At 40.1% G+C, this 17,333-nt stretch overlaps 1 protein-coding gene across 5 annotated transcripts in view; it reads left to right on the top strand.

Annotated features, from left to right (window-relative positions):
- The window catches only part of LOC126248412 (WD repeat-containing protein 6), a 293,561-nt gene that overhangs the window by 151,822 nt on the left and 124,406 nt on the right, over window positions 1–17,333 (top strand). For all 5 annotated transcript variants that reach the window (XM_049949374.1, XM_049949373.1, XM_049949375.1 and 2 more), the window contains 2 exons: window positions 9,754–9,963; window positions 15,393–15,503. In XM_049949374.1, coding sequence (XP_049805331.1) covers window positions 9,754–9,963; window positions 15,393–15,503 — 321 coding nt within the window. The remainder of the gene's footprint in view (window positions 1–9,753; window positions 9,964–15,392; window positions 15,504–17,333) is intronic.

Genomic DNA, 17,333 nt, shown 5'->3' with positions numbered 1-17,333 from the left:
AACATATAGACCAATTTGTTCATAATTTGCTGATAGAATTACAACTGGCTCAGATCGGCCCTGGACAGACTTATATGGGGGATATTTCAGATGGTGCTCCAGTGACAAATGCCCTCCAGGTAGTGGAGCTGTGGCAGTCAACAGCAATCTTTCACCATCTACTTGGTTTTTGTAATAATGTAAGGTAACACCACTACATCCCCTCCCCACCTCCCACCCACCGCCAGCAGCTGGCAGAGAAGCATGTGGCTGCGCACCAGGATGACGTAGACAATGTTGTTCTTGGCGGTACCACAGAAGTCATCAGGTAGAGGCCATGGTATTCATCATCGACCTGTGTCAGGTGGAAACACTCCTGTGAGTCCATGTCAGGAGATCTCAGAACTTGGAAGCCTATGCAGGAGTGCCCACCTGACAGTGAGAGTCCCTGTTGATAACATGTGGCAGCTCTGGCCACAGGATGTCCAAGAATGTGCGGTAACAATGACCATGAAGCCATTACTCTGGGCTACACTTTCAGTCAGCATGGCCCTGCAATTTGCTAGAAAACTATGGAGGGCATTAGGTGCAGTGTTAGACATCATTTCCTGTCTGAGGTGGGTACTGAAGGTATGGATAAATAATTCTACATTACTTTTGTGAGCCATCCGAAGGTCTTGGACTGAAGTTGCTGAATCCCATTACAGGCACAAAACTATTCGAAGTCGTGAGAGATAAATGCCATCCCATTATCTGAAAGAAAAGGGCATGGGATGGCTTCAAGAGCAAAGATTTTTTCAAGACTTTGATAGTAGCAGAGACATGCAGAACACAAAAGGAAAATGAGAAAAGGAATCAGTCACAATCAACCACATGGGACCCAAAAACAGGCCAACAAAATCTAGGTAGATATGCTTTCATGGCTCTGCAGCATCTGGCCAGGTAGAGAACCACAGGGGAGGGGCAGTTGATGGGTCTGACAGGCAGAATATTGGAGGACAGTATCCACAATACCAGAGTCAATATTAGCCACAACACGCGTTAGTGTGTCCCAATATGCGGTGTGTAGGAAGTGCAGCACTCACAGCCAAAGAGAGGGAGAAATCACTATGATCACTATGTGGTAGTGATCCTCATCTGAAACCCACAACAGAACTCCTTGGTTTAGTAGCAACTGATTTCCCTGTGGTCATTGGGTGCGAAAATTGGGGCCAGAAGGTGTGTCTGGCAACCTGTGTTGCACAAAGTGAGTGAGGCAGCGTAACATAGGGTACTTATGGATGCTGACTCTGATGTCATGAAGTTAAGGAAAAACTGAAGTGGCCAAATACAGATCTGAATCAAGCTGAAAACTTACCAATTCGTATTGGTCAATAGCTTGATTGGGACCCATGAGGAATCAGGACAGCATGTCCTTGTTAGCATGAAATATAGCTACTTGATAGTGAAAAAAATAGTGAAAATTAGACAAGTACAGCACCGAGCACTAGGGGTGATGGGCAGTCCAATCTAGTAAGTGGTGAGCAATGGGTGACAGTCTGTGACAAGATGAAATTTTTGTTCATGAACCATGGACCTTGCCATTGGTGGGGAGGCTTGCATGCGTCAGAGATACAGATAGCCATACCATAGGTGCAACCACAATGGAGAGATATCTGTTGAGAGGCCAGACAAACGCGTGGTTCCTGAAGAGGGGCAGCAGCCTTTTCAGTAGTTGCAGAGGCAACAGTCTGGATGATTGACTGATCTGGCCTTGTAACACTAACCGAAACGGCCTTGCTGTGCCAGTACTGATGAACGGTTGAATGCAAGGGGAAACTACTGCCATAATTTTTACCGAGGGATGCAGCTTTACTGTACGATTAAATGATGGCGTCCTCTTGGGTAAAGTATTCCAGAGGTAAAATAGTCCCCCATTTGGATCTCTGGGCAGGGACTACTCAGAAGGACGTTGTTATCAGGCAAAAGAAAACTGGCATTCTATGGGTCGGAGCATAGAATGTCAGATCCCTCAATCAGGCAGGTAGGTTAGAAAATTTGAAAAGGGAAATGGATAGGTTAAAGTTAGATATAGTGGGAATTAGTGAAGTTCGGTAGCAGGAGGAACAATTTTTCTGGTCAGGTGAATACAGGGTTGTAAATACAAAATCAAATAGGGGTAATGCAGGAGTAGGTATAATAATGAATAAAAAAATAGGAGTGCAGGTAAGCTACTACAAGCAGCATAGCGAACACATTATTGTGGCCAAGATAGATATGAAGCCCACACCTACCACAGCAGTACAAGTATATATGCCAACTAGCTCTGCAGACGAGATAAGAGATTGATGATATGTATGATGAGATAAAAGAAATTATTCAGATAGTGAAGTGAGACGAAAATGTAATAGTCGTGGGTGACTGGAATTCGAGAGTAGGAAAAGGGAGAGAAGGAAACGTAGTAGGTGAATATGGAATGGGTGTAAGTAATGAAAGAGGAAGCCGCCTGGTAGAATGTTGCACAGATCATAATTTAATCATAGCTAACACTTGGTTCACGAATCATGAAAAAAGGTTGTATGCATGGTAGAAGCCTGGAGTTACTGGAAGGTATCAGATAGATTATATAATGGTAAGACAGAGATTTAGGAACCAGTTTCTAAATTGTAAGACTTTTCCAGGGGCAGATGTGGACTCTGACCACAATCTGTTGGTTATGCACTGTAGATTAAAACTGAGGAAACTGCAAAAAGGCAGGAATTTAAGGAGATGGGGCCTGGATAAACTAACTGAACCAGAGGTTGTAGAGAGTTTCAGGGAGAGCATTAGGGAACAATTGACAAGAATGGGGGAAAGAAATAGAGTAGAAGAAGAATGGGTAGCTTCGAGAGATGAAATAGTGAAGGCAGCAGAGGATCAAGTTCGTAAAAAGACGAGGGCTAGTAGAAATCCATGGGTAACAGAAGAGATATTGAATTTAATTGATGAAAGGAGAAAATACAAAAATGCAGTAAATGAAGCAGGCAAAAAGTAATACAAACGTCTCAAAAATGAGATGAAGAGGAAGTGCAAAATGGCTAAGCAGGGATGGCTAGAGAACAAATGTAAGGATGTAGAGGCATATATCACTAGGAGTAAGATAGATACTGCCTACAGGAAAATTAAAAAGACCTTTGTAGAAAAGAGAACCATGTGTATGAATATCAAGAGCTCAGATGGAAAGGCAGTTCTAAGCAAAGAAGAGAAAGCAGAAAGGTGGAAGGAGTATATAGAGGTTCTATACAAGGGCGATGTACTTGAGGACAATATTATGGAAATGGAAGAGCATGTAGATGAAGAGTAATGGGAGATACGATACAGCGTGAAGAGTTTGACAGAGCACTGAAAGACCTGAGTCGAAACAAGGCCCCGGGAGTAGACAACATTCCATTAGAACTACTGACAGCCTTTGGAGAGCCAATCCTGACAAAACTCTACCATCTGGTGAGCAAGATGTATGAGACAGGCAAAATACCCTCAGACTTCAAGAAGAATATAATAATTCCAATCCCAAAGAAAGCAGGTGTTGACAGATGTGAAAATTACCGAACTATCAGTTTAATAGGCCACGGCTGCAAAATACTAACACGAATTCTTTACAGACGAATGAAATAACTGGTAGAAGCCGACCTTGGGGAAGATCAGTTTGGATTCCGTAGAAATGTTGGAACATGTGAGGCAATACTGACCCTATGACTTGCCTTAGAAAATAGATTAAGGAAAGGCAAACCTATGTTTCTAGCATTTCTATACTTAGAGAAAGATTTTGACAATGTTGACTGGAATAATCTGTTTCAAATTCTGAAGGTGACAGGGGTAAAATACAGGGAGCAAAAGGCTATTTACAATTTGTACAGAAACCAGATGGCAGTTATGAGTCAAAGGGCCCAAAAGGGAAGCAGTGGTTGGGAAGGTAGTGAGACAGGCTTGTAGCCTATCCCCGATGTTATTCAATCTGTATATTGAGCAAGCAGTAAAGGAAACAAAAAAAAAAAAAAAAAAAATTCAGAGTAGGAATTAAAATCCATGGAGAAGAAATAAAAACTTTGAGGTTCGCTGATGACATTGTAATTCTGTCAGAGACAGCAAATAACCTGGAAGAGCAGCTGAACGGAATGGACAGTGTCTTGAAAGGAGGATATAAGATGAACAACAATAAAAACAAAACGAGGATAATGGAATGTAGTCGAATTAAATCGGGTGATGCTGAGGGAATTAGATTAGGAAATGAGGTGCTTAAAATAGTGAAAGTTTTTCTATTTGGGGAGCAAAATAACTGATGATGGTCGAAGTAGAGAGGATATAAAATGTAAACTGGCAATGGCAAGGAAAGCATTCCTGAAGAAGAGGAATCTGTTAACATCGAGCATAGATTTAAGTGTCAGGAAATCCTTACTGAAAGTATTTGTATGGAGTGTAGCCATGTATGGAAGTGAAATGTGGACAATAAAATGGTTGGTTGGTTTGGGGAAGGAGACCAGACAGCGAGGTCATCGGTCTCATCGGATTAGGGAAGGATCGGGAAGGAAGTCGGCCGTGTCCTTTGAAAGGAACCATCGGACAATAAAATGTTTGGACAAGAAGAGAATAGAAACTTTCAAAATGTGGTGCTACAGAAGAATGTTGTGATTAGATGGGTAGATCACATAACTAATGATGAGGTATTGAATAGAATTGGGGAGAAGAGAAATTTGTGGCACAACTTGACTGGAAGAAGGGATTGGTTGATAGGTCATATTTTGAGGCATCAAGGGATCACCAATTTAGTATTGGAGGGCAGTGTGGAGGGTAAAAATCGTAGAGGGAGACCAAGAGATGAATACACTAAACAGATTCAGAAGGATGTAGGTTGCAGTAGGTACTGGGAGATGAAGCAGCTTACACAGGATAGAGTAGCATGGAGAGCTGCATCAAACCAGTCTCAGGACTGAAGACCACAACAACAACAAAAGAATAATTTAAATTTCTGAACTGCATAGGGCCTCCTGTGTAAAATAAACCTGCCCCAGAAAATATTTACAGTAAGACTGATGTGGGATTGATCCTCCTAAAGAAACATCACAGAAGATGCTGGAAATGGTCACACTGATGTTCATGCAGTGCTGTGCTTGTTTTATAAAACTGTGAGACACACATAGCATCTTTGCCTGAGAGATAGCAGCAGTTATGTTTTCAGTTTTCTGCTGTAGCTCTTCCAGTGTCTTAGGATTATTTGAGTACACCTGACCCTTCAATTTGCCCCACTGGTGCAAATCACATAGAGAAAGAGATAGCAGGAAGTGAAGATGGCCTGGAGATCACACAGCCTCTGCTGATCGTCCTCTTCTCGCCAAACGCTGTAACCACTTGTGACATGGTTACCTAGGCAATGTGCACCATTTGCTTTATATTGCTAAATATTTTTATATGCTTGATCTCAATGTGGATTAAACAGCTCCTGGACATACCAGTTACCTGTGGCAGTTTGATGAAAGGCTAGTGTTGTGGTATGGTATCAGATATTGTGCACCAAACTCCAGTCTTGATATTATACAACAGTTCTTCAAAGTACTGGTGGGGATTTTCTGATGCATAGTGATGCATGTTCTATGACTTCACATAATCTGACAGGTTGGACCAGGCCTCATCTGAAGAAATGAAAAACTGAGGCTGCAAAAGTTCTGACTTCACTTCATTGAGAAACCACCCGCAGAATTCAACATATGAATATCGTCTGGGCACTTTAACTCATGCACAGCAGTAAATCTGTAAAGAAACAGATTCAGATCCTTTTTGATTATGTTTGGACACACAATCTCTTAATTCCCACTTACACAGATAAACATTGTTGATGTTTCATTGGAGTTTGTTCCAGGCTTTCCTTCTCTCAAGTAATGTTTTCTGGTGTTCAAACTCTTTTCAGGTAGTTACAGTTTCTATTCACTACAGCACCCATTTCACCCCATTTCTTCATTGCAGACTTCACTGGTAATTCTGCCAAAAGACTTCTACTTTTCAACTCTTGCATGAACAGTTCTGCACATGTTTTCCATGAATTGTGCCTTGTGTAACACTCAACAATGAACATGCACTCTTTTGTGTTGAGCATTTTGTTTTGTATTCAGCTCATCACTAAATATCTGATTCTCTTGCTCACTCAAACATAATGATACAACAAAGAATTTGGGACAGAATGCGTGCATTGGCATCATAGCTGGCTCATTGCACAAGTGTGCTCAGTTAGGTTTGCAATGAAACGGCCATAGTAGTTGACCTTATCGAGAAGCACTGTTAGGTTTTTTACATTTGTGGGTGCATGATGTCGATTGCCATGACATAATCTTCCTTTGGTTCTAGTCCATTGGCCGAGAATTTAAAACCCAAATATGTCAAGGACGGTTGCATAGAATATGAGTTGCATAGGTCGCATTTGTGTTCTTTTGCTATCAGCCTCTGAAGCTCAAGGTTGTGAAGATGGTCCTCTGGAGTGGCAGCTGCACAATTTGGAATACCTTATAGTGATTGCTCCATAAAATGCTGGAATATGGCAGGGGCTTGAAGATATTTCAAAAAGAAAATGATGAGGCTGTAATCTTGTGATACTGCATCCAGGAGAATCTGAAAATATGGCTCCATGAGGAGAATTTTACTGAATAAGGTACCATGGTCTAATTTTGGATAGAGTTCATTTGTGGTCGATAGAGGCTAAGTTTCCACTTCAGCTGGTGAGTTTACTGTTAATTTAAAGTCACCACAAAGTCACAGGGTCCTATTTGGTGTGGTACTGTTAACAGTGGAGTGGCTAATTGACTATAGGAAATAGGTGTTGACACATACTCATGAATAAGTCTGTCCAGTTTTGTTTTAAGTGTGCCCTTTAGATCGTGGGTCAGCGGGCAAGCTTTGAAGAAGTGAAGAATAGCTGTCATCTTAAGAGTGATGTGAGCTTCAAAATCAGTTACTTTTCCTAGCCCAAGACGAGACTGTTTGAGTATATCTGTCACAGACTGTGTTTTTAATGGCACAAAGTACATCAGACTGTATAGCTTGAACTTCCTCATGAACCACAAGCCCAAAAGTATGGAAAGAGTCTACCCTAAAAACTACGTCCACTTTGGCGTCAGCTTGCATAAGATAATTCCTGGATAAGTGACGTGGTTGTGAGTGAGTACAGATGGAAACTTTCCTGGAAAGAGCACGTTATGACATCCATATGCCCAAAGATTTGTCTTGGTTGCCTGAAAAGGTTGTGACCCTAAACTTAATTAAGTTGGTTGGTTTAGCAAGGTCACAGAAGCACTTACGTTCAGGAGTAACTTCACAGGGTATTTGCCTATGGAACACATCTAAGTACGTTTGCTGGGCAGTGTTCTGAGAAATCTGCACTTCCTAGATTTAACCATTTGCCTACCAATTTTATTTCAACAACATTAATGTATGGTTATTTTAATTAATGTATTAGTCAGAAGTAAATATATGAAAAGAATATTTTCCCAGTTTCATCTTCCAAGAGGGTTGGAGGGTAGCGATACAAAAGCTACAACACACACACACACACACACACACACACACACACACACACACACACACACACACACACACACTCACACTCTCCAGTGGAGAGCATCTCTCCAAGTATGTAACTCTCTCTACAGGAACTCAATATGGACTTTGTTTGTGATGTGGCAAAGGTCAGTTTGTTTGTGCAGGTCGTTGACATGATGTGTGTGGTAAGTTGTGAAGGCAGGCCTCTTTGTGAATCTGCTAACTGGTTGCCTACCTGCAGTTGTGAACTAATGTGATGTGACAATACAGAGACAAGAGTTAAAAATGAAAGTTAAGAACAACACAGTCATCAAGTACAATCTGTAATTATAACAGTTTTGCTAACCATTATTAGGCTTCCCTTTACCTGTGGGACTTTGACATGTAACAATAACATGCAACAAATCCCAATTGGTTCTCTGATAACCTGTCATGGGACACATACGTCTCAATGGTAGTCAAAGGATTAATAGTCACTTCATTCACTTTTGGAAGTTGGAGGGTGTATGCAACAGAACTGCTAAAATATACTCTTAAAAATCTCTCTTTTTGCTGCACTTTAGCGTATTGCATTCTGAGAGGGGCACGCACTGCATGCATGGTGAAAGAAGCAATGTTTATGGTTGGGCACTGATGCTACTGGTGTGGTTATTTATGGGTTGTCTGGGCTGTGCAGCAGGTGAGGGCCCTGCTGGAGGTGTCATGACAGCCCACGTGACCAGTGCCAGAGAGGTGACTGCCACGATATTTTCTTACCTCAGAAAAAAACTCTGGGCTGCACAGGCTGTTTCATACAGTTGAGTTATTCACAGTCATTCCGTCAGATGTGTATTTGATATCCTCAATGTTTTGTTTCTCTTTTTCAAGTTGACTGTAAGACATACTATAATGCCACTTACTAGAGAGCATAGTTTTGCCTGCACAAACATTAAAAATTGCAATTCTTACTAAATCCCTGTAGGCTGGCAGCCCAGTCTACATAATGTGAATGATTGTGGCCCTTTTTCCACTGCCAGAGTTCTAACCTGGCTTCAATAATATGTTTCTTCACTGAAAAATATTCTCATAATAAAGAAAAGATTCTAGGCAATATGGGTCCCATTGGACACATTAGTGGCTCTTGCTTCTGTATTGTAGGATGCAGTTTTGTCTTTCATTGTCAGATATCCAATAAGCTATAAAATGTAAATGCTGTCATAGGTAGTAAGTGTTCCACTCTTCATTTCATCCAGTAGCTGGTGAAAAAGCTGTAAATATGCACAGTGTGTAATACGTTCCTGTTAAATTTTCTAAGGCTTGCAATGCCTGTCACAGTGCTGCTGTTAGTTCCTGATAAACCCATGCAGCCTGTGTTAGCCGTGGTAGCGGTTCCTCCATGGCTGAAAAACCACGTTTTCATTGAATCATAAAAATGTTCAACATCCAACTTGCACATGTCGCATGTCCCGAGTTGTCTCCCCTTTTGTGAAAGAGGAGCTGCACACAAGACTAATGGACACTATTGAGTGTTTCTCAGAGCAGTACAAGCTTTTATAAGGAAGCATTCCAGTCAAAGTCCAATTTGCATTGCATTAGAGTTTCACCAATAAAAATCAATTGGAAAGATAAACACCATAAACTAAACCTCTAGGTCGATCAGCACACTCTTTAGTGATAAAATTACTACTGGTTCAATCTGATCTGGGGCAGGTTCTATGGTGGGATTCATCAGATTCAGTTTCTGAATGAGCTATTACATATTTTGTGAATTTTGTGTTAAAAATTCGATGTCTAAATCTTTTTCAAATTCTGTTCTTTTATGTGGTTTTTAAATTGTACATTTCATTTGGATAACTATGGATGAGATAACACCTGTCTCATAATTTACACTGGCATGTTTGCACTTTTTATTCAGTTCAAAATAGGACATTGTGTAAAATTAAGAGTCCTGTAAATTTTATGCAACAAGGCACAATAATTCTATTCATGCATGTCACTGAATATTGTCAGTCTGAAGTTTTATTATTCACAGATTTTTGTTAAAACTAATTTAATATGTTATTTGTTTATGATCTGCTGGCAGTTGCTTATGAACTCTTTTTAAATGGTTTTGGTACATCAGATTCTTTACACAGAAAGTTTTCTTGTTGGTAATGATTGTAACTTCAGAAAGAACATTATCCTGTGAAAAAATATATTAAAGCAATTTGGAGAAAAGAAATATAAATGTGTCGGATTTTTCATCTGTTCCAGGGTGTTGTATCATCTGTATCATATGATGCAGAGACTAGTGTCATCTGTACCACTTCAGATGACCGCTCAGTAAAAATATGGAAAGTGAGCCTGAATCATGAGGAATATTGGGAAACTGCATCAATTCAGTTAGTCTGTTCATTGTATGGACACACAGCAAGAGTATGGAAGGCTGTCATAGTGAACAGAACTGTAGTTAGTGTTGGTGAGGTTAGTGAGAATAACATCTGTGTGATGTGAAAATTTATCATCTTTGCTAATTAATATCAAACATTAAGTGTATGTGGTATTGTATGTATTTTAAGTAATTAAATTCTACAGATTTAAAGTTTTATAATAGTAGTGCACAATGTGCTTCTTAGCATGTCAGTTACGTGTTAAAAACCTGAAACTGCGAATAATACTACCTACACAGAAAGATGTATCATTTCCATGGGCACACTCAAAATTAGTTCTTTTTCAGTAAATGGGTCTCCATTCAAGATAATTATTTTCTGTCCAGTTGCAAACCTGGATAGATATTCCACAATAATACATATTCTGTATTAGGCATCTGTCTGATACTGCATTACAAGCGTTTGTAAAATCTGTAAACATTAAATGCACATTGATAGCTGTACCGTGGCTCTTAGGATGTTGTGTGACATGGCTGCCTCATTTGATTTATGGAATGACACAACAATCAAAAGCCATTTTGTGCTTTGGTGGACTATAGTCTGACAGGTGCTGTTCTGTTTGAAGCATGCTTGTTTGAACAAAAACTATCTTTTGGTGTGAAACCCGTGTACTGTAGAATTTACTTTTAAATAAGATACTGTTCTCATTGAGACTGCATGCCTCATGTTGCTTTATGTGACAATGCTGCAGAAGTAGTCTATGAGGATGTTATGGGTATTTACTTGCCATGTACCTTTGAAGAACAGTTCAGGAAAGTGACTTGCTCATATTTGTGTGAAAGACCACTCATCAGTACAGGATTGTTTATTGAGGGATAATTTTATGACAGAAAAGAAAATCGCTTAGGTACTGAGGGGTTTGATAAGAAATTGAATTTAAAATATACTATGCATTTACAATGTGTTTTAAGGTGATGACTTTAGGCTTAACACAAGGACCCATACTAGTACCTGTGCCCATTGGTGGTCTACATGGACAGGAGGCTGTCACTCTTTATCAGGCTGTTACCTTGCAAACCACAAATGTTCGTGCAAAATGTTATGTTGCCATGAAAAATTAACACTGAGATGTCAGAAAATGTAAGCAGCATCAACAAGTATACTGAAAAAGCAACATCCCATTTTTTTTTTTTTTTTTGCACTTACTGCAGGCTAACAGGCTGCAGCCAAAGTTATTCTGCATAGTGAATACAAGTAGATTTCCTAATGCTCATAAATATGTAGCACACCTGTTGCAGAATTAATTTAGAATAGTTAATTTGAAGTTGAGTGTGTTCATTATGTTAATGAGCTGTGGTGGTTGGTGGTCAGTAATTTCAGTGGCCTTTTTTGTGTCAAATTTCAGAGCCTAATTATACACCAAGGCTGTTTTGTTACTGTATAGGTTTGCTTGTTGATACATATTTACTGTGTCCACACTGTATTAATACTGATCACTTCTTCCCCTGGATGAATTTTCCACATTAGCCTTTCATTTTCACTGCATAATTTGAAAGGTGTATGATTTTATCGATTAGTAACTGAGGACAACAATTATTAGCAAATTATGGTAACCAAGCTAACATAAACATAATAAGAGAAAAGAACAGTGCTCCAACAATAAAGAAGTTGAGCAGGAACTGACATGTAAATGGAAGATTCAAGGACCTATTACAGCAATATTTCTTTGGTAGTAGTGATGTCAGTCAGTTAATTCACTCACTGCATACACTGAAGCATAAAAATAGGTACTGAGGTGTCACCATCAGTTTCTTGATAGACCACAGACTGACAAACTAATCAGAAACCCTAGAAGCAAATAGCAACTTGCCAGATGGATTGTCTTGTAAGGCAAGTAGAAATGCAAAAACAAACAGTGTTAGAGATGGAATGAAAGATAACTAGCTCACTGACAATGAGGTCATTATAGGCAGAGCACAAGCATCGATCACCATGTCATCTTACTTAGTTTCAATGAAGGAAACTGTGTTGTAGACAGACTGGATATAGTGCACATTTCATAGGAATTCCCAAAGATATTTGGATTCTAAATGAAAATCTCAGAAAGAGAGGGCACATATCTGGAAGGACAAGACAAAAATGTGATAGTGATCTGAAAAAGCAGATGGTGAACCTGGCTGTTTGTGTTTCTATCATATAGTAAGCATACCAAGGAATACTACACAAAGACGCCACCCCATATCACCAAATTTTAATGGGGAACACTTCATAAGCTTTACCAAACGAGGTAGTAGTATTTATATTTCTTTTGAATCTAAAGGCTGTGGGTAACATAGCTGAGGGATTTACAAATTCAAGAAGTCACAAAAAGTTGACAGGACTCTTCCAAGGATAATGTGTTATCTGTGTACAGTGTATGAACAAATCTATTTGGACACCTATTTAAATTTGCAGCCCAGGTTTGCTGGTAGATTTGACAGTTACCTTTTCATGGAAAAAAATGTTTTATTTGTGAAAGGATGAAAGTCTCTGCAGTTTTTAGGACAGTACACTGGTGTGCAAAACATAAGGATGAAAATAAGCTTCACGTGATGTGTCACTGAAAAGTAACATAACTCAATAAAATTTGGACAACACATAGTCAGAACTGCTACAGTATACTATGGAAGGTAACAGGAAGAAATAATCAATGAGATGAACAGAAATGACACTTTTATTCAAAGACACTGATTACACTGAAGTCACTGCAATTTATGATTGTCTCCCGGACATTACAAATGGTGTGACAGGGTTCTTAACAGGGTGTGTGGTCACGACAGGTGACAATGCATTCTCTGCAACAAGCTCCCATGCTGGCCACAAAGTTGGCAAGGAATTCTTGCATTAGTGTATTCCAGTACTCCACCAGTGCTGTTGATAACTGTGTAGAATGGTCAGTGGTGCATGTGGATGTGCTGCAAAACATCTCCAGAATGAATCGTACACGTGCTTGATGGGATTTAAGTGGGATGAAACAATCGGGCCAATTCATTCACTGAATATTCTTTTGCCCCAAAAGCTCCTTAACCCGTACTGTCTGATGTGTTCACACATTTTCACCCATAAAAATGAAGTCATGGCCGAATTCAACCCTGAAAAGACACACATGGGGAAGGAATACAATGTCAGAATAACACTGACTGGTGAGTGTACATGTTCAAAGGTTTGGAGGTCAGTACACCCATGCAACATTATGCCTTTCCACACCATAACACATGGACCACCGAAACAATAATGTTCGACAAGGTTACTGGGTGCATTAAGTGTTCACACTTCTCACCATATGAGGGTATATCCAGCATTCTCAAGCATTATTATTTTGGTGGTCCGGATGGGATGGTGGGGAGGCATGATGTTGCGTGGGTGTACTGAACTACAGGTCTTTGAACACAGTACACTCAATGGTCAATGTTGTTGTGCCACTGTACTCCTTCCCACGGCACATTTTTTCTGGGTTGTGTTCAGCCCTGACTTCATTTTTATGGATGGCAGTGTGCAACCACACCAAATAATGCAGTTAGAGGAGCTCATGGAACAAGATGATATTCGGAAAATGAACTATCTTGCATATTCCCTCTGACTTAAACCCCATTAGGCAATTGTGGGGAGATGTATTGCAGCACGTCCACAGGTACCAATGACCATTCAGCTGTTGTCTGTTGCACTGGTGGTGGAATGCAATGCCCTACGACAATAACTCCTTACCAAACTTGTGGCCAGCATGGGAGAATGTTGCAGAGCATGCATTGCCTCCTGTGGTGATCACACACACTATTAAGAACCATCCTATTGAGAACCATGTCCCACCTTTTGTAATGTCCAGGGCACCATCATAAAAATTGCGGTGATCTCAGCATAGTTATTGTCTTTGAATAAAAGTGTTATTTCTGTTTGTCTCATTGCATGTTTCTCTCATTACCTTTTGTGATGTACTGTAGCAAAAAAATGGTTCAAATGGCTCTGAGCACTATGTGACTTAACTACTGAGGTCATCAGTCACCTAGAACTTAAAACTAATGAAACCTAACTAACCTAAGGACATCACACACATCCATGCCCGAAGCAGGATTCGAACCTGCGACTGTAGCGGTCGCTCGGCTCCAGACTGTAGCGCCTAGAACCGCACGGTCACTTTGGCCGGCTACTGTAGCAGTTCACTCCACACTGAAGAGCCAAAGAAACTGGTACACCTGCCTAATATCATGTCAGGCCCCCGTGAACACACAGAAGTGCTTCAACACAGTGTGCCAAGGACTGAACTAATGTCTGAAGTAGTGCTAGAGGAAATTGATGCCATGAATCCTGCAGGGCTGTCCATAAATCTGTAAGAGTACAATTGGATGGAGATCTCTTCTGAACAGCACGTTACAAGGCGTCCCAGATATGCTCAATAATGTTCATGTCTGGGGAGTCTGGTGGCCAGCAGAAGTGTTTAAACTCAGAAGAGTGTTCCTATAGCCACTCTGTAGCTATTCTTGATGTGTGGGGTGTCACATTGTCCTGCTGAAATTGCCCGTGTCCATCGGAATGTACAATGGACATGAATGGATCCAATTGATCAGACAGGATTCCTATGTATGTGTTGCATGTCAGAGTCTAGATATGACATATCAGGGGTCCCATATCACTCCAACTACACATGTCCCACGCCATTACAGAGCCTCCATCAGCTTTAACAGTCCCCTGCTGACATGCAGGGTACATCGATTCATGAGGTTGTTTCCGTACATGTCCATCTGCTTGATACAATTTCGAACGAGACTCGTCTGACCAGGCAACATGTTTCCAGTCATCAACAGTCCCCACGAATGGGCCTTCAGCTCCAAAAGTGCATATCGATGATGTTTTGTTGAATGTTTCACATGCTGACATTTGTTGATGGCCCAGCATTGAAATCTGCAACAATTTCAGTCATTGTTGGTCCCATTCTTGCAAGACATTTTTCTGGCTGCAGTGATGTCGAAGATTTGATGTTTTACCAGATTCCTGATATTCACAGTACACACATGAAATGGCCATATGGGAAAATCCCCACTTCGTCACTACCTTGGAGATGCTGTGCCCTGTTGCTCGTGCGCCGACTATAACACCACATTTAAACTCACTTAAATCTTGATAACCTGCAATTGTAGCAGCAATAACCAATCTTATAACTGTGCCAGACATTTTTGTCTTATATAAGTGTTGTCTATTTGAATACACATGCCTAGTCCAGTTTCTTTGGCACTTCAGTGTATGTATGCTCCAGTTTCGTCAAGCTATGTTACTTAGCACTGACAAATAATGTCAAAGTTACTTTTATCCTTAAGTTTTGTACACCACTGTAGCAGGGAACCAATAAATAAACTGTATTTCATGTTTGGAACATTAAAAGGATCCAGGTCAGAGGTCTGGTGTGGCATGCTGTTTTAATATCAGAAAGTTTGTTAACAGTGGATGCTCCACTGCAGAAATGATTCATTCTGTGTTTTCTGTTGTTATCAGGATTCATCTGTAATGGTGTGGGGATTTGAAGGAAAATTGCTGAAACAGTGGAAGTATCATCAGAGCAGTACCATATGGGCTATGGACTACAGCACTGAGAAAAAAATTGTTGTAAGTATAGGACAATTGTTTATGTGTGTTTCTTATGATTACTGAAATGAAGGGAAAATAATCTTATTTATATACTTCAGTTCATGATCATTAGTTGATATCTCTTAGGAAACCCTTGTTCTGAAGGATAACTGCTGTTAATTAGTATGCTCTAATTACATCACAGTTGGCGCTATTATTATGTGTGTGTGTGGGGGGGGGGGGGGGGCGTCTGTTTGTCTGTCCATGCAGGGTTCCATGTACACTATTTATGTTTGAGCTCTCAAACTTCAGCACAATTATTCCACGTCTTGATCACACTAGAGAAATATAAACATTGGCATCCTATGGCATAAGAAATGATTTTTCAATTATATTTTTTGTCTTCCACTATGGTAGCACAAACCTCTTCTACAGGAAGAAATTCTTAAATAGAATGTCATCTGTATGCTTTGCAGGTGGTAATTAAGTCTATTTATACCATTTACAGTGACTTAAATTATTCTCTCAATGAAGGACTAATATCGGTGAATAGATTTCGATGAAACTGGACGTGTTTAAACTTCCCATCTATGAAACAGTAAAACTTATGAAAATTGCTGCACCAAGTAGGAGACATGTTACTGGAATAAACTTCGTATCACAGCTTATGTGCATAAAAATACACCAGTCATCAGACTACAGAAGTGTATGTGGTCTTTGATTTTGAAAATTCAGTATGGTGTTGTACAAGTTCGAATTAGAGGCTTTAAACTTTGTGGCATGGAATCAAATATATCTTGGATATGTTTCTGGGGGATGGATTGTATGCAAGCCCACAATAGGTTAACAATCTTTTATGGAGGAATATGACAAACCAGTAGCTAACCAACCATGTTTGATGGACATGTCAAGTGAAAGTGCAGAACAGGAAGTAGTGGCCTACTTTTCTGAAAAAAAAATCTTGTCCATCTCTTGCCACTTGTGAATGGGTATTGTCGTGCTGAAATATGGCATACAGAGTTACATGAAGGAAGCACAGTACTTCAGGCTGTAAACTCTTCCTGATGTCATGTAAATTTTCAGATTACACTTGATGTGTAAAAGATGAAATTATTTGTTGTATCAAATGGCATGCCAGATATCACACTTCGAATCTTTCCACTGTGCACTGTAAATTGTGTAGCACTGGTCCAGGCTTTAGCAGGTGACATTTTTAATATCTGATTTCCATACAGCCTGAGTATCAGTAGGAAGAACGTGTCAAAGATAGTTGGGGTACATACAGTGGCAACAGCTTGTGCATGTGCAAGGTGCTGCAGCCCAGCAAACATGTAAGGTGGCACTGCCCACTGACATGTGTGTGCTACTAAATACTGCATCCTGGCCTGCCCCAGTTAATCTTTTGTTAGTCTCTGAAGCCTTTAGTTTTGTGCCATTGAATAGTAGAGTCTTCACCTTGCCTGATTTACATTTGTGATTTGGATATCTTCCTGACTGTTGTAAACACTTAAAAAGACTTCTCTGCTCAAGATTTGTTTTAGTTACCTACTTACTTTGTGAATCTCAGGAACTGCCTGTTCATTCTGCCAGTCTCTGCATTACTACCAGTGTGAGTGATCGTTAACTGAGTTCTACCAACACAGAGTAGGATAGAAAAGTAGTGACAAGAACTTTTTCATCATGCAATTATTCCAGTGAAGCACGGATCCCAAGTTTCTAAAGTTATGGCAGCAGCAGTTGTAACAAAAACAACAACAGCAAGAAAAACAATGTGACTTCTGGCAGCAGCAGCAACAACAGCTGCAACAGCAGCAGCAGCAGCAGCAAGAAAAGAAGTGGGAATTCTATCGGCAACAGCAGTTCTTGCTG

This window comes from Schistocerca nitens, chromosome 3 (genome assembly GCF_023898315.1).
Source record: "Schistocerca nitens isolate TAMUIC-IGC-003100 chromosome 3, iqSchNite1.1, whole genome shotgun sequence".
NCBI classification, from domain to species: Eukaryota; Metazoa; Arthropoda; class Insecta; order Orthoptera; family Acrididae; genus Schistocerca; species Schistocerca nitens.
The sequence above is the reverse complement of the archived record's forward strand: the minus strand, read 5'-3'. Positions and strand labels throughout refer to the sequence as shown.